We start from the raw sequence: 27,099 nt of genomic DNA, 5'->3' as shown, positions 1-27,099 counted from the left end.
AGTTATTTATGGCTCCACATGAGAGACCTTCCCTTTCCACCTTCAGGGTCAGAAACATAAGCAATGGAGACACTTGCTATTATACAAGTTCTATCTCTTGGAGCTCTCCTTTTCTGTGGGGTCTCCTTAGAGTATACTTTAGTAACTTCAATTCTTAAGTGTGTAATATTGTACTCTCTCTTGAATAGTAACTCAAAAGCATTGGTTTTCACTTTGAAAATACAATCTTTAAACCTATAACTGGTATCGGCAGATCAATATAAAAAAATACAGTACCAAGCTACACTGGTATATTTCCATATTAAGAACTTCAAAATATACTTATCACTGAGACCATAGTCCTTGCATTAATTTTCAGTCCACTATGAACAATATCTGCTGCATGTAAACATGTCTAAATAACTATAGATAAAATACAATCATAAATTTCTGTAAAAGATAATAAAATATCTTCTTTAAAAAACAAAACAATAATAAGCTATTACTGCATTGTTTCCAATTTTATGAAAATGGAACAACCATATGGTTGTTGCCAGTCCTGAGTTCATTTGTAAAAAAAAAAAAAAAATGGCCCTAATTCCTGGATAAAGTCAGCAACCAAATCTTTCTCTTCAAAAGATGTCTTCTGGTACAGTAAGCAAGATCTGTGTTAGGTGGTATTCTGTCCATTGATGAAATTATAGACCAGAAACTGACCAGTGCCACAGTACTGTGTTGCAAACAGCTTTCCGTCAGGAGTGGGATCTGAGAAAGCAATTTCTTCTTTACTCAAATATGAGCCATAAATAAAGTTACTCCTATTTAAAAAAAAAAAAAAAGGAGGTGGGGGAAAATAGGGAAGATTGAAAAATTAATCTTTCTTCTTTAAAACTGAACAACCCATCAAATTCATTTAGACAAGGAAGACTTAAGCAATGCTATGTTATTCTAAAAAATAAAATACCTGTTCACCTAAAATATTACAGTTTGAAGTAAGATTTTTACAAAAGCAACAATTATAAAACATTTGCCCAACACCTTGTCATAAAGTACTCAACAACTAAGAGATGAAGAACTTCTCACTCAATCCAGGTATAGCAGTAAAAGACTGAACTGTTTCTCAGAGATCAGGAAAAAGGTTAAGTCTGTGCTCATCCTTTCAATAGCATCACTGACAGTTCTAACTATCATAAACAGGAAATGAAATAAGCATCCTAACAACAGAAGGAGAACTCATTCTCTGGCAGAAGATGTCATTTAGTATATAGGAAATCATGAGGGTGTTACCAAAAGACCTATTAAGATTTAGTAAATGATTTCAAAGGTTACAAAACAAATTGATATTCAGGGATGAATATGTATATGTATTGGTTATATACCTGAAATTAGCAATCCAAACATGAACCTAGAAAACAATCCTGTAGCACCAAGTTGAACACAGTGCTTTTAGGATAATTGCCAAAAGAGTGTAAGCTAAAAATTATAAAATATTGTCTAAATAAAAACCTAATAAAGAGAGATACCCCATGTTTAAAAATGAGAAGATCATACAGTTAGGATGGTATTACTGTACACATTGATCCACAGATGTCTTCTGTGGAGGAACTGACAACCTGATCTTCACAAAGAAATAAAAAGGATACAAAAGAATAGAAAATTATGTTTTTAAAGAAAAAAGAACAAAGCTGAAGGACAATTTCTAAATAGGCAACATAAAACTACAACCTTCCAGATGTGTAATACTGACATAAGCACAGATACACAGAACAATGAAACAAACCACAAGTCCAGATGGAAACCTTTGTAAGCATGCCCAGGCCAACTATTCAGAGGCTTAGTACAGCTCCTGTAAGGAATGGTGAGACAGTAGAACATCTGCATGCCGAAAGCTTGTCTGTGTGGTCATCACTTCTCATGCAATCATAAAATCAATAGAGACAAAGCCTCAGTGTAAAAACTAAACTATGAACTCTTAGGAAGACAGGCATACATCTTTGGAGCCATGTATTAGACAATGGCTTTTAAAATATGACAACAAAATAGACAAAAGAACATAAAGATCTCATCAAAATAACAAGTGTATGTGGTCAAAGGGGATACCCAGGTATGGTGTTATCATCCTAGCATCTGGAAAGTGAGGCAAAGGACCATTGCTGAGGCCAAAGTTTTAGTTAGGCCTTTAATCCTGGCACATGGAAGGCAGATAGATCTTTGTGACTTCAAGGTCAACTTGATCTACACAGCAAGTTCAAGGCCAGAGAGGAATACTTAGTAAGGCATACTAAGACCCTGTCTCAATTAAAAACAAACAAACAAACAAAAGCCCTTTAAGACCTGCCTGGACTTTATTGTGGTCCTTTATACATTGTAAAGAAAATAAAAAGGCAAACACAAAATATAAATAATATATATGAAAAGAGACTTGTTTCCACAATAAATAAATGATTGTAACTCAACAAAGAAATGAAAATAAACCAATTTAAAAATTGACACAAGTTAAATAGGTTCTTTTGTTTATATGTGTCTGTCAGGGAGAAAAAGACAGAGACTTGAGAACACACATGTGCGCACGTGTGCGTGTGTGTATGTGTGTACACTGTTAACCTTTGAACCCTTACACCAGCCCCAACCCTCACTTTTACTATTGCTGTGTGTGTGTGTGTGTGTGTGTACACTGTTAACCTTTGAACCCTTACTCCAGCCCCAGCCCTCACTTTTACTATTGCTGTGACAGGGTATCACACTATGTAGCTATGGTTGGACTGAAATTTTCTATGTACAACAGGTTAGCCTTAAGCTAACAGGAGATTCAGCTGCCTCTGCTTCCCAAATGCTGGTAGTATACATAGGTATGTGCCACCATGCTCAGCTTTCCATATTATTTTTGAGATACAGTCTCTCACTAAACCTGGAGCCTGCTGTTTTACCTAAAATGGCTAGCCAAGAGCTCCTAGGATCAGTATGTCACTGGCTCCCAGCACTGAAATTATAGGTACATGCCACCATATCCTGCTTTTACATGGGTGGTGGAATTCGAACTTAGGTCCTCATGCTTATACAGAAAGAACTTTATCTATTGAGACACATCCACTGCCTCTCAACAGGTTTTTGTTCTAAAAATGATAAAGTGAAGGACTTGGAACCCTCATATATTGCTGGTGCGATTGTTAAAATGGTGCAGGCACTGTAAAAAGAGTTCAGCAGGTCCTCAAAACATGAAACTCATTAGTACTACAAGGTTGTCAAAATTGTACATCTAAATATACACCTCTCAATATCCATTCATACAAGCACTTGTGTATGTCATAGCATTATTATTCTTGATGGCCAATAACCAAATACACAACTGATGATTGCACAGCCGATGAAAGAACAAATAATTGTACTCTACTATTTGGTAATCATAAAAAGAAGCATTTTCTAAAAATGTTTTTAAAATAGGATTGGAAAGATAGCTCATTACTTGGTAATGTACAAAGACAAGGACCTGAGTTCAATAACCAGAACCCACATTTTAAGAAGCCAGGTGTGGTGGTTCATGTTCTTCTGATCCTAACACTACATGGTGGAGACAGGCAGATGCATCCCTGACATTAATGGTTATTCGGCCTTGAGTTCTTGGTGAGTTCTAGGCCAGTGAGTGATCCGGTCTCAAAAAACCTAGATGGATAGCACCTGAGACTGTCCTCTGGTCTCCACAGATATGTGCATACACAAACATACATATATACATGTACACACAAACACACAAAAACCAGCAGACTGGTAAATACTACCATACTGACAAAGCTTGAAAGTATTATATTGTATGAAATGTTCAGAATAGAAAAACTACATTCATTCAGAAATTAGACTGGTGTCTAGCAGCAGCTAGAGATGTGAGAAAATGAATCACTGCATGAGTTGGTTTTGGAGAGGGTAAGGAGTAGAAATGTTCCAAAATTAGATAACATGATAACTTATGTATGTTCTGAATATATTAAAACCCTCTGAATGGCATGTAGATGATTAAGTTTATCTTTAACTTTAAGAGTTATGATTAAGAGAGTTAAGGTTTAACTCTCAAGCCCACTGGTTATACCCTCTAAGTGTGATATACTAGAAATGGGAGATCTGTGTAAGAAGGACTATTAAGTGGAAAAAAGCAGAGGGCTTTTAACAGGGAGCTTATTCATAATCACTGGAATAATTATAATACTGCTGTTTCAATATTTTTATGAACAAGAACAACCTATACAGCTTGCTGCAAGATTTAAAGGATAGACAATAAATACTCTCACTCACTTAGAACTGTTTTTACTTAATGAGCTTGTTTTCAGGCTTCGTAAAGAACAGCTCTGAGCTGTTACCCATTAACATATACACAGTAAAGAGCTATGAATCCTTAGACTTTCACCCGTAATATTAGTGGATTATTTCAAACATATCCCCACAGGAAATAGCTCATGTTCTATAAATAAACAATAAACTGACCTAAAACAATTTTTAAGCACTACAGATTGAACCAGTGGCCTGACACTTGATCGACAAGTGCTCTACCATCTAGCTATCCCCCCCAAAATCTCTTATGGATGATTAATTTTAACCTTCTTCACTTTATCTTTTATCTAAGGGGCTTCATTGGAAGAAAAAGTCTGATTCCAACTAACAACAGAAAAATGACACAGAAAAGAATATAAAAATACCTTTAAAAACTTTTAAAAACATATGTGTGTGTGTGTGTGTGTGTGTGTGTGTGTGTGTGTGTGTGTGTGTAAGACGGGGTTGGAGAGAGGAATACTCATGCTACAGCATATATTTGGAGGTCATACAAATCTGAAGTTGGCTGTCTCCTTCTACCTTTATTTGGGGATTAAACTCAGGTTAGCAGGCTTTTTCAAAAGTCAGTACCTTTACCTACAGAGCCATGTCATTGGCCCAAATAGTTTTAAGACAATTTTCTCGGAAAATTCATTTCCCAAACGCTATCCACATTTCTCTGGTTCTGTTTAAAAATCTCCAATAGTGAACATACATTGAAATATGTTATATTGGATTAATTTTACAGTTATAAGTAAAATCAAAGAGGTTTAATAATGACTCATCTATTATCAAACTTTTTTACTCTTCAGATTAAACAAAAAGGATGTGCAGACTTAATATACTTATGTTAAATTTACAATTAATACAAATAAAAGTTACAGTTACAATTTAGTATCAATCTTTATAATGAAATGCTAAACTACAGCAAATGACTTGAATTACATAAGCTACCTTAGGCATTCGATCATTCGAGAAGCTATCTTCTTCCGCCTCATCATGCTGAACACCCATATCCGACTGATCCCACATATTGCAGGCTCTGGTAGTGTTGAGCAGCACCAGGCTTTTTGCCTTTCAAATCGGACTTTTTCTTCTTCTGACCTGATAACTGGAAGTTTCTCTTCTATAACTCGATAGCCCTATAAAATGGGAAGAGATAAAAGTGGCAATTGTCTAGTGTAAATCTTGCTGGTGCATAAACTATGTCTGACTGCTTAAAAACTACCAGACTAGGACTGGAGAGATGGCTCAGTGGTTAAGAGCACTGACTGCTCTTCCAAAGGTCCTGAGCTCAATTCCCTGCAACCACATGGTGGCTCACAACCATCTGTAATGGGATCTGATACCCTCTTCTGGCATCTGAAGACAGTCACAGTGTATTTACATAAAACAAATACTACCAGACCACTTACTGATCTGGGTCTATTTCCATTCTGACTTATCTAGTTATTTGACCATATAATTAAACAAGGAAACATTTTGCTATTAATGGAGAAAGCAAAAGGAATGGATGGTGACTTCCTCTACCATCAGGATTCTAGGTTGAAAAAGTCCATGTTCAGAGCTCACTATTCATAGTGACTGCTCCTGTACTACTGTTCAGCAGCTCACCATGACATATGAACTGAAAGTGTGGAGAAAAGGAAAATTAAGAAAGCCCTTTCTTTGATATTCTGAGCTCAATAAACAACTGCAAACATAAGTACACATTCTTGTGGCAACAGAGTTGTCAAAAAGAACATGCCTACCCTTCCAAGAGGGCAAAGCACAAAACTTAAATTAGAAAAATTAAGAGTGACACATGCAGAGGATGAGAAATGGGTCAGCAGTTAAAAGCATTGGCTGCTCTTCCCCCCCCCCCCCCCGCCCTTCTCTCTCCAGTCCTGCTAGCTTCAGTCCAAAGATTTATTTATTTATTATATGTAAGTACACTGTAGCTCTCTTCAGACACACCATAAGAGGGCATTACATCTCATTACAGATGGTTGTGAGCCGCCATTTGGTTGCTGGGATTTGACCTCAGGACTTCTGGAAGAGCAGTCAGTGCTCTTAACCGCTGAGCCATCTCTCCAGCCCCCGTTTTGGCTGCTCTCCAGCACCTACATGGCAGCTCACAACCATTTGTGACTTCAGTTCCAAGGGATTTATGCCCTCTTCTGACCTAGAGCACCAGGCATGCACATGACATACAGACATACATGAAGAAAAACATAATTTTTAAAATTATGTGATAAAGTATACATTTGTATAGACAGTTATGAATGTGGTAAAGATATCAATGCAAGTCTAATTATGAACAAAGTACAACTAAATACATGAGCAAGAACTTGACTAAAATAAAACAGATTTCAGGTCGGCTCAAGTGAAACTGATTAAGGGTCCAGAAGTTCTCTGAGGTTAGTCTTCCTATAAAACTCACTATGCGAACACATCACTGACTGCAATTTGCTTTTTATATAATTTGCCTCCTAAATACAAACCAACTGCTCACTTAAGAATTTAACTAAAAAAATGGACCTACTCAGGGATGACAAACTTTCTACAAAGACACAGTTAACTATTCATACACCTCAACATCTGCTCTGTCTGCCTTTATAGTATGAAAGCAGCTATGTAAAAGTATGAAAACAAATGGGTGTGGCAGGATTATAATAAACTGTAATTATAAAAGCAGCCACACATGTGTGAAGGCTTGAAAAGCTTGGCCCAGAGAGTAGCTATATTAGGAGGTGTGTCCTTGTTGAAGTATGTGTGGCCTTGTTGGAGGAAGTGTGTTGTTATAGAGATAGGCTCTGAGACCTTCCTCCTAGCCATCTGGGAGCCAGTCTTCTGTATGCCTTTGGAACAAGATGTACAACTCTCAGTTTCTCCTGTCCTACACCTGCCTGGAAGCTGCCATGCTCCTGCCTTGATGATAATGACTGAACCTCTGAACCTGTACGCCAACCCCAATTAAATGTTGTCCTTATGAGTTGCCTTGGTTATGGTATCTCTTTACAGCAATGGAAACCCTAACTAAGACAGCATGGTAATACATACATTTAATCTCAGCACTAGGGAGGCAAAAACAGGATCTCTATGATTCCAAGGCCAGCCTGGTCTACAAGGTAAGTTCTGGAACAGCTAAGAATACAAGACCTTATCACCAAAAAAAGGGTGGAGGGAGGGAGGGAAGGAAGGAAGGAAGGAAGGAAGGAAGGAAGGAAGGAAGGAAGGAAGGAAGGAAGGAAGGAAGGAAGGAAGGACAAATTCCCACCTGGGTATGGTGTTATACATCTATAATCCCAGCACTCAGGAGGATTCCAAGTTTGAGGACAGCCTAAGCTACATAGTGAATTATAAGCCAAGCTATATTATTACATAGTGAGACTATGTCTCAAAAAAAGAACAGAAAAATTCATTCCTATATAAGATACAATTCTACTATGGTATAGTATTATATCTAATTCTTAAATTTACACCCTTATCTAAAATGTAGATAGATTTATTAGGATACTAATTAAGATCACATAGTAATAAGTTAATTTAGATATCAAACTATGTATGAACACTCTTTAGAAGTCACTTACCCACTGAATATGTTCTGCAATTAGGCAACCAACTACTTTTTTGTCATTAGAAATAAAGAGAAGTGTCTTAGTTCTGGAATAGCACATCAATGGAGCCTGTTGGAAACCCAGATCATTGTCAACCATCTCTCTAATTTCATCAACCTGCCAAGTAAAGAAAATTACTTTGTTTAAACAAAGAAAAGCTTGTATACAGGTAAAAACTACTCAATATGCTGAATTTTTATACTCTCTTAAGAGCTTTTTGTTTTAGGTGGTTTTTGGATTTTGAGACAGAATCTTGTATCTTGTTATATACCTCCTTGCTGGCCTGGTGCTCAATATGCAGCCCAGCTGGCCTTGAACTAGTGGTAAATCTTCTGCCTTAAGCTCCTAAGTGAGCCGGGCGGTGGTGGTGCGCGCCTGTAATCCCAGCACTTGGGAGGCAGAGGCAGGCGGATTTCTGAGTTCGAGGCCAGCCTGGTCTACAGAGTGAGTTCCAGGACAGCCAGGGCTACATAGAGAAACCCTGTCTCAAAAAAACCAAAATCCAAAAAAGAAAAAAAAGCTCCTAAGTGTTAAATCACAGGCATGTACCACCATCCACAGCTTGAAGGGCTATATTAGATATATGTACCAATTTTTAACACTAGAAGCAACTTGGCAAAAAGGGGAATAGAGGGTTCTGTCAAACCTATCAGTCTAGGAAACAGGATGGGTAGGTGAGAGCATTAGCACTAAACAGGTAAGAACATTAAGACTCTCTTAGCCTGGCAGTTGCGCACGCCTTTAATCCCACCTCTTAGGAGGCAGAGGCAGGCGAATTTCTGAGCCAGCCTGGTATACAGAGTGAGTTCCAGGACAGCCAAGGCTACACAGAGAGACCCTGTCTCGAAAAACCAAAGACTCTCTTAGTAGGAACACAAAGTGTCTGCAATGGTTGGAACATATTAGAATCTTAGCTAGCAAGCCACATTTCTTTCCAAGCCTTAGAACTCTAAGTAAACAGTAAAATTAATGGAACACAGGAAAGAGATTCATGTTTCCTATCTAGCAAGCATCTGAAAGCAAGACAAATCAAGAACTAAAACCATTTTAATCCAATATCCCTTTGTATTATAGGTCGTCATTTTGTATGTGGAAGAAATAAATTCAAATATTCTTTTTTTTTAATATTTTTATTTTCTATATTCTTTGTTTACATTCCAAATGATTTCCCCTTTCCCGGATCCTCCCTCGCCATATGTCCCATAAACCTTCTTTTCTCCATCCCTTCTCCAATCACCTCCCTTCTTTTTTTCTGTCCTTATATTCCCTTCCTATGCTAGATCAATCCTTTCCAGGATCAGGACCCTCTCCATACTTCTTCATGGGAGTCATTTGTTATGCAATTTGTGCCTTATATTTGACATAATCTTATGTCAAACATTAAACATTTAGAAAATCATGTGGAACAGAAGTTTGAAATTTCAACATTAACATGGCATCAAACTCCTTCTTCCAAGCTCCAGCTCTTGTAGGCACAAAAAAAAAAAAAAAAAAAAAATCACAACTCTCTAGAGGCCTGCTCACTAATTCTCCAATTAAAAGAACATAAATTGCCAGGATGGTGGCATATCCCTTTAATCCCAGTATCTGTAAGGTAGAGGCAGGCAGATTTCTGTTAGTCTGAGGCTAGCCTGGTCTAAACAGCAAGTTCCAGGCCAACCAGCCTGCACAGTGAGATCCTATCTTGAGGGGACAGAATGGGGACACCCAAGTAGCAGATGTTCCATCTAATGACCATTCCCATCACTTAACCTAAAATACAAATAACCTGAGTTGTTTCATACTCTCATTTCTGTTGCACACACAACAAAGTGCATCCCTTAATCAGTGATGAAAATTCACCCACTCATAATCTCTGATATCTTATAAGAGTATCTCTGATTGGTTCCTAGAGATAAATTGCTCATAATTCCTTCTAATTTTAAACCTATTATGAGTTACTAACTAGTAATATAATCAATTATAGGCTTTCCCTAAGAAGCATAAAGAAATTAATAGTTATTGAGACAGTTTTTATATATTTCTTATACAAATTAAGACATCAGCTATATTTTCAAATAATAGGTGTTTTTTAGTCCTCTTTTCAGGTGACATTGTCCTAAATTTAAAGATGTCCAACTGTAAACCTAAAGAAAATATAGTGAATAAATTATTTCCCTTGTGGTTCTAGACATTTTAGACACATACTAGAATGTAACTAGGTTTTTAGATAAATAACTAAACTCATACCCACATTAAGAATCTTTCATGAATAAAATTAATCTAGAAGACAAGAAAGACATAATAAGTATAATATTTGTAAATGTAATTTATTGTTTTCTTTTTTCATTAGTGGAGATTAAACTTAAGAGGCTTGCACATTAGTTTATGGCATGGCCTTTTCAAAATATTCTGTAAGACAAAACAGTGCCACGCTGCATTATCGAATTCATTTCTCAATAAAGTAAATTCTATGAACTACTGAAGATGTATGCCTTCCGTGCAATCACTCAGATTGTTCACAGGAAATATTCAAACTACTTCATATATTTTATATGTAGTAAGGTTTGGCATAATTTTCAATTCATTTCAAATTAATTATATTCAGTTTTTCTTTGGGTGGATTACCTTCTTTAAATACTTATTTACTGTTTTCGAATTGGTATTTAATGTGCAAAGCCTAACCATAGTCCAAGTTTTCTGTATGAAATTTCACTTAAAAGTTACCTTTTTCAGGGCATACTTTGGGTCTTCAGGAAGAACCATTATTATCCTACCATCAGGATATTCAGCAAGAATTCTTTCTTTTTTCCAGCCCTAGATATAAAAGAATGGATTTTATGTGTTATACTTTGTTCACTCATGCACAAGACAAAAAGTACATCCACCTGTCTAAAAGTTGCAAACATGAAAAATACAGGTTCATAATACGTAACTAACAAGGCATGATAAATTATGTTTTGTTAAATTTCTAACAGATTGAACAAACTAATTTCTAGTTCTCATTCACAGATATGCCATACCACAAAATTTCTAATTTATCATTTCCCATCTTAGCAAATTTTGAAAATCACACACCAAAAAAAAAAAAAAAAAAAAAAAAAAAAGAAATTCAAGCCCCTTAAAGTCAGTGATTCCCAGAAGTGAAAGGGTAACTCTCCCGATTCTGGATAAAAGAATTCAGCTCTTAGATTTTGTTGGAACATGGCTACCTCCACAAATAAACACTTGTATTTATGTCTGGCATGCCAAAGACCTCCAGGAGGTTTCAGGTGAACTGATTTGCATGCAGGAGCCCACTATGAAAGGAACAGGTTTTACTCTTATTGTTCACAACTATCAAAGCCACAAGAAGGAGACTATAAAAAAACATAACTACCTTCTAAGAATCTAATAGGGAAGGAGGCTACGTTGTGTGTATCTGAAGTTAGACATACTCAAAAAAAGAGAGGTAATAAACTCTTCTTCAGATCCACACTCGTGGTGATTAATGAGCAGAACCTGCATGAAAAACAAAACAAAACAAAACAAAAGCCACTTAAATCTAGTTAAGATGGGACTGAACCAGAGGTTAAAACTAGGAACTTTGAAGTTCAAGATGATTACAGAAGGAGTGAGCTATAACTAGTTGTTCCATTAGTCTTACCCAAGCAATGTTATGGAAAGAGGCCTTTTAAAAAGCAACTTTTAATTCTATTTAGGGAAAAATTATTTTCTAGCATCACCTCTAAAAATATAAACGCTCAATAAAGAAAAGAACAGCTAATTTTTTATATATTATGGTAGGCTGAAAGGATAGAAACTGTTTTTCTAAGTTATCTTTTTGTTTTGTTTTTGTTTTTTGTTTTTGATGGAAGAGCAGGATCTTAGTTGGAGAAAAAATTTCTAGTAACAAAGGTCAGCATACAAAGATCATAGAACTAAATACTGAAAATTCAAAATCTGCTTTAAGAAGTAAGTATTCAAGGACAAGTAAAATTGAAGTGACTAAAATGAAGTAGGAATGGGAAAACTATATCAAGATTAAGAAATCAGGCTGGGGAGATGGCTCAGCACTTAAGAGTACTTGGTACTCTTGCAGAGGACCCAGGTTCGATTCCCAGAACTCACATGACAGCTCACAACCATCTGTAACCTTAGTTCCTGGAGATCCAACAGGCAGGTACATCATACACATACACACATACAAACAAAACATTTATACACATAAAGCAAAATAAATAATCTTAATCTAAATGTTTAAAGATTAAGAAATCAGAATAGTAAAAATCTCAATCAGAATTACATACATATTTGAACATAACTAAATAATTTTTAAAGGCATAAAAGATAAATTCAAAGATAATTTCAATTATTTTTAAATTTAAATTTAAAACAAGATAACAATTTATCTTGTTTTAAAAAGGAATTTACATTAACATTACTTCTTGGAAACCTTTTGAAACCAATCTATTTTCAACAATGTGAAAGGGAAGTTACTGTTTTTGTTCTTTAAATCAAACCATAGAGTATGGGAGGAAGAAATCAAACTACAAGTTCAATAAAGAATTGCAGACTTAAATAATTTCAAACTATACACTTCCTGGACTGAATTACCTAAATATAGTTAAATAGATTGAGTATGCTTCCTATTAATTGCCTTTAAAAATAGTATAACTAGTATAATTATATTATATACCACAGACATTTTGTTTTATAACATTTTAGTACAATTTTTTTTCTTGTGAAATTAGAAATGTGCATGTTTGTCCATGAAAACCATCACAATTAGATAATTTTCATTTTAAATATAATTGTTTGACATGTACCAAAATAAGCCTTTGTATCTAACAAGGAATTGTAAAAGACAAAATTACTATTATTTAGACTTCACTGATCTTCATGAGGGTATAACTCAGTGGAAAGTTCCATAGTAAAAGCTTACATTTTTGTTGTTTTAAATATTTATATTTATTTCATGTGTATAAGTGGTTTTTTGCTCACACCATGTGAGTGCCTGCTGCCCTAAGAGGTCAGAGAGTGTGTTAGAATCCCTGGAAAGATAGTTAATGGATGTTGTGAGCGACCATGTGGATTCCTCTGAAAGAGCAAGTGTTCCTAACCATTGAGTCATCTCTCCAGCCCCAAATTTGGATTCTTGGAAATTAATAGTAATTTGTTAACTTTGGGGAAACTACAACAACTTTGGATCTGTTTCCTATTTTAAACAATCTAGAAAATGGCTGTTAGCAGACAAATAGTAGCACAGAACAGCTACTAAGTAACTCAGGAGCATCCATTCTCATATTAGTACAAATAAAACCAATGTACTACTCAGCTAATCAACAAAATGTTCCCAATGTACAACAATAACTACAATAATTCACAAGGATAAAACAATCATGTTAACTCAAAACACTTATGTAACTCAAGTGCATGAATACTTTGCCAGTACCACTAAATAACTTGACTCTTTTAGAGAATTTTTAAGAGTTGAAATTTGTCTATTGGTTGAAAATGAGACAGAGGTGAAGGATGTGCATTTAGAGAAATCCACCCAATAACCACACCATGTTTGCAAATGCATCCTTCTAGTGTAGTGCATTTATACCTCTTACTCTCAGCTGTAAGCATATTACATATAACTCTCTGCTGCCAGGAAGTATTTTCCAAAACCTACATTTCCATAGTCTAGCCATTTGGATGCTATGAAACATTTTCTATTTACTTTTTGTTTTTGTTTTGAAACAATGTCTTGCTATGTAGACCAGGCTAGTCTCAAACTCACAGATCTGCCTGTCTCTGGCTCTCAAGTGTTAGCATTAAATGCTTACACTAACATATCAGCCACATTTTATATTTCTAATTTATATTTCTCATAAAAACCCTCATCTATCTATGCTGAGGTCTGAAACTAGAGCTGATAGCATGCTAAGTAAATGTTTCACTATGGAACTTTACCCCTAGCACACTAGTTTAGATTTTGTTGTTGTTCTTTTGCTTTTGGGTCAGGGTTTCATTGTGTAGCTCTGACTGTCCTAGAACTCTGCTGCCACAGAGATCCACCTGCCTCTGCCTCCCTAGCGGTAGGATTAAAGGTGTATGCCACCAGCTCCCAGCTTAGTTTGGATTTCTAATAGTAACTAACAACTAATGATTAAATTTTCCTTGTTCTAATTGCTTAAATAACCCCAGAAATTAGGGTTTTTTTAATCTGATAAAATACTGAGTGGTAGAACCAATACAACTATTAAAATTCATCAATGCCAGACATTAATCAGCTTTAATCCTAGCACTAGAGAGGCAGAGGCAGGCAGATCTCTGACTGAGGCCAGCCGTTCTACACAGTGAGTTCTAGGCCACCCAGGGCTACACAGAAACCCTATATCAAAAAACTAAAACCAAACCCAAAGCAAAACAAAAATCCTAAATGAACATGAGAATTGAACAATTTAAATTGAATGCGGAGGATTTAAATAAGGTTCATGTATTTTGGCCCTAAACATTCTATGGTTTGCTACCTAACAGCACCACTCTGTTTTCCAGATGTAAGAATATTAATACCCAAAATATAAAATATGAAATGGCAAAGAATAAATCATCAAGTTATAGCCTATATTTACGCACATTTATTTAGTGAAGCTGTAGAAAGGAGTGTATGTAGAAATATATATGAAATAAGAAATACAAAGGATAAGTCAAGTAGAGAACCAGAGAAGAAGGCCTCATCTAGCCTGGGTAGGAGTAACACTAGGTAAATGATCAACCGCTCAACCATGAATCAATGAACAGAAACCATTCAACTAAAGCCAAGTACATGAATATAGGCAAGGCTATCAAGACCTTTAAGTGACCCAGTATCTAGTACCTGATGAAATGAATTGGTGAGCTCAGTTCAGATATCCTGGAAGTCAGTATACAGTATAGAAGGTAATGTGAAGAATAAAAGATTCCATTTCAGTTACAGGTAAATAACAATTATATTAAATTACCTTTTTAATATCTAAGGTGGCTCAAAATTGTTAAGGCATTTGCTCTTTTCAGAAGCAAATATTAAACAAACCTATTATGCTTAGATGCATTTATGAGAAAATTTATCTTGTACCAAAATATATTTTACACTAAGCCATATTTACTTTATATTTTAAAAAATATGCTAGAATTGCTTTTTGACTTCATAAAGATTAATTCTATTAACAGCTGAGTCCCCAAATCACCTATTTGATAAAATATACACTATAAATCCCCAAATATAAGCTACACTAAGCCATAAGAATATTTAATATAGATTTATTGCAAAGTAATTAAGTCAAAAGAAAATTTTAAGAACTACAAACAAGCTAAATAACCTAAATTTAAAATCGCACAGTATCAACCTGGGGGGATAAATTTCTTGGTTTAAATATTTGGTTTTGTTTTAAAGGAAGCAACTACCTATATGTGCTTTTGAATATATTATTACTCTCAAAAGACAAAAGAATTTCAGTGACTTAAATTTGGCAATTCAGTTTATTAAGAACATGACCTAGGAGCTGAAGAGATGGCTCTGAGGTTAAGATCACTGGCTACTCTTTCAGAGGACTCAGGTTCAGTTCCCAGCACCCACACATAAGCCCATCAATATCCAGGGGATCTGACACCCTCTTCTGACCACCATGAACACCATGCACACATGGAGCACAAACATACATGTGGGGAAAACATCCATACACATAATGACAACAGAAAAGAATGAAGGAACCTGACCTATTTCTTGCCGTATATGCTTTAGTTCACAAAGTCTACTTACCACATACTTTACAGCACTTATAAACTGGTTGTGGAAAAGCAGGTGCTGGGTTTCATCTTCTGGATTTGAAGCCGTATAGAGCATTCCACAGATATTACAGGACACTGCTCCAAATCTTTTGTGTCCTGCATCCTATTTATAAAAAACAAACAAAAAGTTTTCTTCCTCGTCAAAGTAACTATTCTGAATACAGCCTTCAAAACTATGACCATACAGTGAGAACTACTTAATTTATGAGCAATATTTAAATGTATGACACAAATTAAGATACCGAGTCTAAAATCTGAGTGCAGTAAAGCTGTGCTCTATTCTCCACATGGACACAGAGCTATGTATGCACACTTGTGTTCCTGTTCTCTCTCTCCCTCCCTCTCTCCCTTTCTCTCCCCCCTCTCTCTCTGTCTGTCTCTGTAATAAATTAAAATTTATCTTAAAAAGCTAGTACACAAGCATGAGTCTCAAATTTCAGTCTAACTGAATTAATTAGTTCCATGTTCAATGACAGACCCTGTCTCAAAAAATAAGGTGAAGCGTATACCTTTGCTGACTCTGTCCCTCATACACAGGCACTCATACATTCAATGTACAAATTTTCCATTGTAATAATCCATTCATTGACTTGTTCAAGAGCATAGTACTTTTTAAAGAACTGAGAAAATGTCCATCAATATAAACTTTGTCCAAAGGTTCCAAATAATGAATAATCTATGCAGGAGAGCTAATAAACTTCATACTTAAAATAGTTACAAACTAGAGAAAATAATGTATTGCAGAACTCACATGAAGGAAGAAGAGAAACAATTCCCACCAGATGTCTTCTGACCTCCACTGAGGCATCATGGCATAGGTGTGCACGTTTGTGCGTATGAATCCACGCGCGTGCAAGCGCGCGCGTGCGCACACACACACACAGAATTTTAAAAGCATAAATAAACTATATTTTCTCTGTTCTGCAATTGTGCAATTTGAACAAAAGCAGCTACTCAAAGTTTCAGAATAGGATCTTAGCAATATCACTAGTGTGTTACATATAACTAAGATTAAACAAACAACAGAAAATCAACTGCAAGTACAAGACTGCATAAAACTAAAGGGAAGTTCATTCTAAAGGATTCAAACTATCAGCAAAACATTACCTAAAACTTATTTCAGGTAGTATTTTTCTTTTTGAAACAGGTTCTCACTATATATCCCTGGCTGGCTAACACAGAAATTCATTGCATAGCCCCCTAGCTGGCCTGGAAAGCACTGAGTAGACCTGGTCAGCCTTAAAGTCTCAGAAATCTGCCTACCTCTGCTTCCTGAGTGCTGGGACTCGGGTGTATGCCACCATGCCTGACAGTTTTAAATTTACTTATCTATTATCTAATAAGACTCTAAGACAAATATAAGCAAATATACATAAAAATAATTTTCTTAAGCATATTTAAATACAGTTTGGTAGTTTCTGTTTATATTCACACTGTTTACAAGCAAGCTCGTAAATTCACTTTATTGCAAAACATCTTGCCACTCTCTGGCCCCTGTGACCTCCCACAGTCACTTTTCAGCTTTCTTTGCCGTCACATAAGTAAATCCATACATGGTCTTTTGTCTTTTTGTGAGAGACTTATTTCACTCAACATATTGCTCCCAAGGTTTATCCATGCTGCACCAAGAGTAAGGCTTTTCTTTGTAAGGCTGAGAACCATTGTGATTATACACTCATCCATCAATGGATAGCCAACTTGCTTCTATCCTTTTGTAGAGTAATAGACATGACACACAAACATCATCATTTGTACTAACTTCCATGTCATTTTAATATTTAAATAAACTACTGGGAAAAGGCAGTGATGAAGCAACTCATCTAAAAAAAAAAGGATGAAAAAATAATAAAAAATGATAATTTGTTATGACTAAAACTAGAGAAACAAGGAAACAAAAATATTATTATTTAAGGAAGAGAAGACTATAATAATACCAGGAATGTCTTCTATAATGAAGACTTATGATAACCAAAAACCACTTGTTTTGTCTGCATGTGTATCTGTGTTGGGGGTGTTGGATCTTGGAGTTATAGTTGGAAGTTGCCATGCGGGTGCTGGGAACTGAAACTAGATCCTCTAGAAGTGCAGTCAGAACTCTTAACCACTGACCCATCTCTCCAGTCCCCTTAATTTGTATTTTAAGAACTTTGAGCAAACAATCATTTACAACAATATTTAACAATAGGTGAATTGTATACTTACTATGACCAGCTGTTTTTCATCCACTTTCTCTGAGTCTTTCAGTTTCAAGGACTTTGGAATTGTTATCTCTAAATGAGAATTACACTTCAGCTGAGAATGATTTGGTGGTATATCCCTTTAAAAAGACAGAAAGGAAGGGAGGAAGGGAAGGATGGAGGGAGGAAAGAATTAGATATGATACATCCTTCTAATGTCAAATCATTGAAGACAAGAACACATTTTCTATACAACAAATTTTGATTTCATGGAGGAAAGATAACCTCTTAAAAATCAAGGTGAGAGTACATACACAAGACCCTAGGCTAGGTTCAATGCTAAGTATCAAATTTAAAAAGGAAATTAGAGCCAGGTTGTGATGACATATGACTTTAATCCCAACACTTGGAAGGCAGAGTCAGACATATCTCTGAGTCTGAGACCAGCCAAGTCTACAGAGCAAGCCTAGGACAGCCAACGCTACACAGAGAAACCCTGTCTTGAAAAATAAAACAAAACAGTAACAACAACAAAAAAATTATAAAAATTAAACAAACTAGACCAAACATATATACACAACTGACTATGATGTGCAGGTATACGCTTCTGTGGCTTTTCAATGCATGGGCAGGCCCCAGAAGTCTGCACCAGAGTTCATCAACTCTGAAGCAGCAATAATCCCCAAAATAAAGTGGGCAATACCTGTGCAGGCAGCAAACACATTAAACCTGCCCCAGGTACCCAAAGAACCAACTGAAGACTATGAGCATGATGAGATGGTTTTAAGTAAGATGTATCATGGGCTGCCTGAGGTGGATGTGCTGGAGGACACACTGCAGTGCCCAGAGTCTGTTGTTCCCCTTTCAGACACAGGATCCTAAAATGCTGCTGGGTGACATAGAGAATCCAGAAATGATGGGTGGGAAGGTTGTAGCTGAAAAGGAGAAATAACTTCTAATATGCATTGAACATAGGGCAACTGTGTATTTCAAAATAGCTATGAGAGGATTGTCAGTGTTGCTGACACAAAGAAATGACATGTGACTACTATGGCAGTTACTCCTATTCAATCATTACGTATTAGATACCTATACTGAAATACACAGTGTATCTCACGAGTTTCTAATATGTCAATTAAAACTTTTTAAGCCAAGAAGAAAAAAAGCTCCTAATTATCAATAAACAAAACTGTTTCAGTTTGTTCTAAAAACTATTTGATGATCAGGCAAATAGGTCAGATTTACTTACCTAAATGGCACGAAGAAAGAACATCATATTCATTTAAAACACTCTTAACATATCTAATACCTAGTATTTCAAGGAGTACAGAAAAAAATAGCTTTCTTAAACACTACAGCCAGCAGCATGAATCAGTAAATTGTGAAAAAAGAAATGAGGAAATGAAGATTAAGTCTGATAGATAGGAATTTATCCCAAGTGGACACAGGCATTATGTCTTCATTGAATAATCTGTCACTATTGTCTAATAGAAGAAAGTTATGCAGGTAATGGTGATGCATGCCTTTAACCCCAGCACCTGGGAGGCAGAGGCAGTGGGTTTCAGAGTTCGAGGCCAGCCTGGTGTACAGAGTGAGTTCCAGGACAGCCAGGGCTACACAGACAAACCCTGTCTCGAAAAATACCAAAAAAGAAAAAAAGAAAAGAGAGAAGAAAGAAAGAAGAAAGAAGAAGGAGGAGGAGGAGGAGGAGGAGGAGGAGGAGGAGGAGGAGGAGGAGGGAGGAGGAGGAGGAGGAGGAGGAGGAGGAGGAGGAGGAGGAGGAGGAGGAGGAGGAGGAAAGTTATAAATGAGCACAAAATCCATTAATAGTGAGGCAGAGCAAACCAGACCAAAGCTCATTTCCCACTGTCTGTGGGGTCAGATTTATACTCCTTTCATGTATTTGCTATATCAAAACATCCTTTTCAGCTGTGTGCTTCAGGAAAATTAATTTGACATAAATTAACTTTCCAAAGAACTAGAAGTTTCCACTTCAAGATTTCCTCAGAGTTTTCTTGATTTCTTCAGCAGCTGTCTACTTAATGGATTTTGTGCTCCCCGCCTTTAATCCCAGCACTAGGGAGGCAGAGGAAGGTAGATCCTGAAATTGAGGCCAGCATGGTCTACAGAACAAGTTCCAAGTCTAACCAGGGCTACAAAGAGAAACCCTGCTTCAAAAACAAAACAAAAAGAAACCATTCAATAACAACAAAAAAGTGAGTATATGGTGATTACCAGCATTAACATTTTATAGTAAGTCCCTCTAAGAACTCTCAAGTCCCTAAATTAAAGTGACACCTTACCTGTTCTTTCTGTTGATAGATGCTTCATTACTGAGTACACTGTGCTGCTGATTAGGAGCTGAACCTGTCATTTAATAAAGCACATAAATTGTATAGTAAAAAAGTTTTAAAATATTTTTTACATGAATGAGTGTGCATTTCATGCCTACATATATGCCTATGCCTTCAAGGTCAGAAGAGGACATCAGATCACATGGAACTGTAGTTACAGATACTTGTAAGCCACTAGGCAGGTGTTGGGAATTAGCAAGAGCAGCCAGTGCTCTTAACTGCTGAGCCATCTCTCCAGTACAATATCGTAAACATTTTAATAGCCCTCATTCTATTGGAAGAAATCACACACAACACATTCTCTCTTTTACCCCCCCCCCCCCCGACTGGCCTGGAACTCAAGAGATCCACCCACCTCTGCCTCTCAAGTGTGGGGACTAAAGGCATGCATCATGACACCTGGCTAGAAATCATTTTTAATTAAGCATTTAGTACACTGAAGTTACTTTAAAAATTATTTTTATTTTGTGTTTATGAGTGCATGGATATACGTAAGTGCACCATATACATGCATGTAACAGAATTTTCCCCTAATTGATTGGATAATAAAGACAACAAGAAGCCAATCGCTGGGCAAAAAGGAGACGGGCTGGCTGGCCGAGACAGAGAGAGGAAGAGGAAACACAGAAGGGAGGAATAGCCTTTTAAGTAAAGTTAGGCAGAAGAGAGAGGAGCAGGTTTTAGACAAGGAACAGTTAAATCTGCTAGTGGTCTGCACCACTGGAAGATTTCCAACACAGAATAGTAGATGAGTTTAGGTCGATAGATTCCACACCCGTGGAAACTCAGGAGGGCCAGAGGGAAATAATTTAGCTGGGGCAGGATTCAGCCAAGCTTTAGAATAAAAAGATTGGGCAAAGACTGAGCTCCAGGGAGAGGTAACCATAGCAGAGTGCAGGCTGGCAAGAGCCATCTCGGAGCTCTGGAGTCTATGTACTGGGCTGGGAACAGACAGAGACCACTGGTGCCTACCTGGCCATAGTGTGGATTTTTTGTTTTTTATAATTACATGTTGCACATGCAGTGACCAAGGAGGACAGGACAAAGTGTTAGATCTCTTGAGCTAAAGTTACAGATCGTTTTAAGTCACCATGTGGTTGCTGGGAACCAAACCTAGGTTCTCTGCAAGTGTTCTTAAACAATGAGCCATCCCTCCAGCCCCTGCAAGAAGTTACTTTATTTTAATAAAGGAGGCCATGAATGTGAAAGGGAGTATGGAGGGTTGAAGAGAGGAAAGAAAAAGGGGAAATGATATAATTATAATCCAAAAATTAACTGAAATTTTAAAATAAAACATCTAATAAAATTAGAACCTCCCTTTTAGAAATTACCTTTCAAAAAGCAGAAAGTTCTGTACGATACAAACTCAGACTAAAGAGCACCAGAGAGATCTAGTAGATTCCGTTTATCTTGTAATTTCAGAAATCATTAACAAATTACTAAAGAAAAGAAATTGGCTCAGTGTCTACATGGCTAAACTCTATGAAAATAAATGAAAACATTTTGTTTAAAATGTTATGTTTTTTAGAATCTTAAGTACATAAATAATTAAATTCAATAAAGGTACTTTATTTTATGTAAATGTATTTCCAATGATTGTGTTACACTCGTTCCTTCCCTACTTGAGTAAACTGCAAGCACTCAGTAACAGCTGCAAGTCCCTGACCACAGCATTCTACTTCAAGTGTTATCTTTCCTTTAGAGGAAATAACTTTCCTTTAGAGGAAATAACACAATTAAAGAGTTTTAGATCTTCTGATGCTTCATGTGAGCACAGGTGAACATAGGTGAGCATTATCCATCTAACAGTTCATCTAATATTGAAAATCCTGAGGTATATACAGCTTTTGAACAGTATAAGTGGAAAACTTGAGGCATAGTTAAACCTTTAATTTAAAGACAGACTCACTGAGTACTGAGGAAAACCCACAATGGTAAAGCACAAATAACAGATAAAGTCTGAGGAACATCCCCAGCTTAAGCAATTCATTAAAGAGCACTTCTCTAGAGAATATCAAAAGAAGAGCTATAGGAACCAAAGAATTTGTGGTAGGCAGGCCAAGGATAGTATTTAGGTACTGCCACAAAACAGTCAATAGAAGCAATTCTCCTGAAAGAATTAATGATTTCTAGCCCACAAATGGGCTAGAAATGACTGACTCACTGGCTAAGAACACTTGATGTTCTATCAGAGGATACAAGTTCAGTTCCCAGCACTCACTGCAAGGTCTAGTGCAGGGCAATCTGCTGCCCTCTCCCAGGATATATACACACACATGTGATGCAAAAAGATACATAGTAAAATAAGCCTATTTTTAAAAATATAGCAATGGTCAACAAGCCTGTTTCCCATGAAAATGTTCCAACAATAGCAAATATGGCACTGACCACTGGAAAATCAGATAGAAATTTCAAAGTATTACCTGGAAATTTTCTGTCCCCATCAATCTTAGCTTGACTGAGAAGAGTTGAAACAGCAGCAGTGTTTTCTAAAGGATTAGTCTCCACCTCAGACGCTGAACATATGCTGAAATTCTGCACACATAGAATTTCAACAATCTTAAGTCAACCTCTAGAGCTTACCCTAATCATTTTCAGCAAATTGTGCCTGCTAAAAATGTTCTGAAGCTAAGCCATTGGAGTAATTCTCACAGATATACTGTTAAGTACACATCCACAATCCTGCCACAAGCTACCCTTTTAACATCAGTTACTATTAATTCCATGCTAAATTTAGAACATCTCGCTGGATCTTTAATCCCAGCACTCAGAAGGCAGAGAGGTCAGCAGCTCTCTGTTAGTTCAAGGCCATTCTGGTCTACATAGGGAATTCTAGGATAGCAAGGGCTACATAGTGAATCTACCTCAAAGCACCAAAACAAAATTTTAAAAATTTAAATATCTTCCACAGTCATTTCTACTTTTTCACAAACTTCTCACTTTCTATTCTAATCAGTTAACTCATCAATAACTCTTTTTTAAAAAAACATAATTATCTTTTTAATACCAAGAACCTTCAATTCATAACTTTATCTTGTTCATTAGAAACAAGAATATAGAATCAACTTTGTATCTCTGTAATTGTTACAATGAACATGTACCACTACTGTGTGTGTGTGTGTGTGTATGTGTTTTAGGAGAGTTCACACTGAGTGTTAGAGCCAATGGAGTGCAGAAAAAGGTGTCGGATTCCCCTTAAGCTACCTGCTGTGAGCATCCTGATGTGGATGCTGGGAACCAAGTTCAGCTCTCCAAGAGCAGTATGCATTCTGAGCTGCTTGGCTCTCCAGCCCATAACATTACTTTAAAACATAGTTTTTAAAAATAAAAGTAAAAGCAAGAAAGAAGTATGATGGTACTTGGCTACAATCCTAGCATACACCCAGAAGGCTAAAGCAGGAGGATTCTGAGTTCAAGGCTGGTGTGGGCTACATGGCAGGACCCTGAGTCTTAAGCATGCTTCTCTCTCCCAAAAGCCAATTATACTGAAAAAATTTTAATGAAAACAATCACATTATTAGTGATTCTTCTCTCTCTACTAATGTTAGTAAGTTGACTTAAGATAATTGAGCTTTAAAATTCTTATCTGAAACTGAGGAAATAGCTCTGTAGTTAAAAAAAAGTCTTTGTTGAGGAAATATGAAGACCATGTTTAGATTACCATAGCTTCTTAAATGCCATAAGCATATGGCAGTATCCCTGTAATTCTAACCTCCCAGAAGGCAGAGACAGGAAGAAGATTCCCCAGAGCAATCTGGTTAGTGAAACCAACTGTATAGGCACACTCTGGATTTAAGACCTCACCTCACTGAATAAAGTAGAAGGGTGACTCAGGGTGATTTTCAACATCAACCATGGACCTTCACATGCCCACATATATGCAAACATGCATATACATGCATTAAAATGGGGGGGGGGGGCGCTAGAGAAAGTTTTAGAGTACTTGCTGCTCTCTCAGAGAATCTGAGTATAGTTCGTACAACCCATGTCCTGTTGTACAACTGGCTCATGGGGCTTTCATTCCCTCTTCATACCTCATAAGCACCTGCACACATATACTCACTACAAAGACACGTGCATACATAAATAAAAATAAATATTTTAGAAATGGAAGAGGGCTGGAAAGATGGTTCAGTGATTATGAACACTGGTTGCTCTTCCAGAGTTCAATTCCTAGCACCCACGTGGCAGCTCACAACTGTCTGTAACTCCAGTTCCAGAAGATCCAACACCCTCGCCCAGACACATGCAGGCAAAACACCAATACATATAAAAATAAAAAAATAAAATAAAATAAAATGGAAAAAAAAAAAAAAAGGAAAACTAGGTGCACATACCTTTAATCCCAGCACTCAAGGCAGAGGCAAATAGATCTCCCTGAGCTCAAGGTCAGCCTGATCTACAAAGTAAGTTACAGGCCAGCTGGGGCTACACAGTGAGACTCTTGCTTTTTGTTTCATTTTAAAGAACATTTTCAGATCTGAATAATTAAAAGTTTGTTTACATCCCCTTACTCCATAAATATAAATCTGTCTGAATTTGTATTCAGTACTAAGGACTGAACCTATGTCCTTGTATATGCTAGTATATATTTTGCCACTGAGTTGTATCCCAACCCTAAATCTGGATGAACTCTGAAGCCAGCCATCCTTACTTTAGGTTGTCACTCAATCATTTAAGTTAAGTCACTCAAGTCAAGCCTCACTTTCCTTATCTGAATAACAATTTATAACATAGACTGTGACTACAACTTACGAATATTAGCATACTACAGAGGCAATATTCATTAAATAAAAACTATTAGAGGGCCAGGCAGTGGTGGCGCATGCCTTTAATCCCAGCACTTGGGAGGCAGAGGCAGGTAGATTTCTGAGTTTGAGGCCAGCCTGGTCTACAGAGTGAGTTCCAGGACAGCCAGGGCTATACAGAGAAAACCTGTCTTGAAAAACCAAACCAAACCAAAACAAAACAAAAAAACTATTAGAGGGACAGGCTGTGGTGGCACATGCCTTTAATCCCAGTACTTAGGAGGCAGAGACAGAGGCAGGTAGATCTCTGAATTCGAAAGACCAGGGTGATCTATAGAGTGAGTTCCAGGACAGCCAGGGCTACACAAAGAAAGCCTGTTTCAAAAAAAACAAAAACAAAAAACTATAAGGGAAGTAAGCCATTCTAACCTCCTCCTTAATGTTTAGACAGGTATGAAAAATCTCTAAGTGATTACTACTATAAATTCTGTAAAGCAAGAAACATATCCTCTTCCATATAGTACCCTGGATGCAGCAGGTACTGAAGCATGCTCTGAAATGAAATGGTGACTACCACTTTTCTTAATCACATTATGATAATGAGTACACTGCTCATGTTAAAAAAATACAATCTAAAAAATTATTATTAAAGAAAAACCCTGGGCTGGAGAGATGGCTCAGCGGTTAAGAGCACACTGATTGCTCTTCCAAAGGTCCTGAGTTCAATTCCCAGCAACCACATGGTGGCTCACAACCATCTGTAATGAGAGTGGATGCCCTCTTCTGGTGTGTCTGAGGACAGCTACAGTGTGCTCATATACATAAAATAAATAAATCTTAAAAAGAAAAAAGAAAAAAAACAAATTGATAACGACTTCTTTTGCAGCTTTTAATACTCATGAATCAAATGCTGACTGCACAAAACAAAAATCAAGAAGTTTTACATAAATACTAAATACTATTTATACAAAATTTAAAATACACACAAAGCTAAGTATTCTTCATACATGCACACATAAAATCATAAAAATGAAATCATAAGAGGTGAGGAACCACATTTAACTAAAGAGAGGCCTGGAACAAATCCATCTGCCTGTCTTGCTTTCTAAGATGCTGGGATTTCTGGGCTCTGCCCCCAGACCCAGTTTGCTTTACTTTTAAAAATCTGAAGTAGTTTTTTTTTTAAATTCTAATTTTCTCAAATCTTAGATGTTAAATTCTATTAATTTACTGCTATTAAATTCTGAATAGCGGGGGGGGGGGGGGGGGGGGGGGGGGCACATGCCTTTAATCCCAGCACTTGGGAGGCAGAGGCAAGCGGATTTCTGAGTTTGAGGCCAGCCTGGTCCACAGAGTGAGTTCCGGGACAGCCAGGACTATACAGAGAAACCCTGTCTCAAAAAACCTAAAAACTTAAAAAAAAAAAAAAAAAAAAAAAAAAAAAAAAAAAAAAAAAATCTGAATAAATATTCAAGAATTTCAAAACATACAAGAATGTTAACACATCAACAAGTGTCTAAGACTGTTCTTACAATGAAGATCTGCACACAATCAATACTGTCACTAAGATTGGTATTAGCACAGCTTAGTCCAAAGGAATACATTTGGTTTCTTGCCTTTCTCATTAACCACCTCTTGAGCTCTGAAAAGTATCTAAGCAGCAGGAGTTAGAAGATACACTCAACCATTATACTTGGAGACACAATACTAAATAAAAAGCCATGCCTCTCCAAAAAGCCCCATTTTCTGCCACTGGATCTGGAACTAGACTCAGTATTATATGCTAGGCAAGCAGCCCACCATTAAACTACATTCCTAGCCAAACAACTTGCTCATAAATACTATTCACTGTTTCCTTCTAATTGCCATTATCTATTACACATTTTGAATGATCATCCTCAACTCATGCTTTCATTCTCATTCATATAGAAAAATTCAATCTAAAAGCACCAACTGGTATCTGTTCTTTTTAAGTTCACTTTGGCTTTCAATTCATGAATAGACACTGATTTTCACAGCTTTTGCATAAATCCAATCTCATTCCATACTGCTCACAACTCCTGTGTCTCTAAAATGAATTTTAACCATTCCAAAAACCTTAAAGTGACTTATGTCTATTAACAATGACCTTTTTGCTCATGATTTTTCTGATGTTCAGGATATTAGG

At 36.6% G+C, this 27,099-nt stretch overlaps 1 protein-coding gene across 4 annotated transcripts in view; it reads right to left on the bottom strand.

The window, feature by feature from the left end:
• Positions 1-27,099, bottom strand: part of Esco1 (establishment of sister chromatid cohesion N-acetyltransferase 1) — a 44,658-nt gene that overhangs the window by 244 nt on the left and 17,315 nt on the right. For 3 of the 4 annotated variants that reach the window (XM_052155261.1, XM_052155262.1, XM_052155260.1), the window contains 8 exons: positions 22,608-22,719; positions 20,134-20,197; positions 17,856-17,970; positions 15,625-15,756; positions 10,584-10,673; positions 7,851-7,994; positions 5,233-5,420; positions 1-797 (listed from right to left, as the gene is read on the bottom strand). The exon at positions 1-797 is cut by the window's left edge and continues 244 nt beyond it. In XM_052155261.1, the coding sequence (XP_052011221.1) occupies positions 650-797; positions 5,233-5,420; positions 7,851-7,994; positions 10,584-10,673; positions 15,625-15,756; positions 17,856-17,970; positions 20,134-20,197; positions 22,608-22,719 (993 nt within the window). In that variant the 3' untranslated portion in view covers positions 1-649. Of the gene's footprint in view, positions 798-5,232; positions 5,421-7,850; positions 7,995-10,583; positions 10,674-11,235; positions 11,358-15,624; positions 15,757-17,855; positions 17,971-20,133; positions 20,198-22,607; positions 22,720-27,099 lie in introns of those variants that run through there. The other variant, XM_052155263.1, reaches the window with a different exon arrangement.

Source organism: Apodemus sylvaticus, chromosome 13, assembly GCF_947179515.1.
Source record: "Apodemus sylvaticus chromosome 13, mApoSyl1.1, whole genome shotgun sequence".
Taxonomy (NCBI): domain Eukaryota; kingdom Metazoa; phylum Chordata; class Mammalia; order Rodentia; family Muridae; genus Apodemus; species Apodemus sylvaticus.
This window is presented reverse-complemented; position numbering and strand designations above follow the sequence as displayed.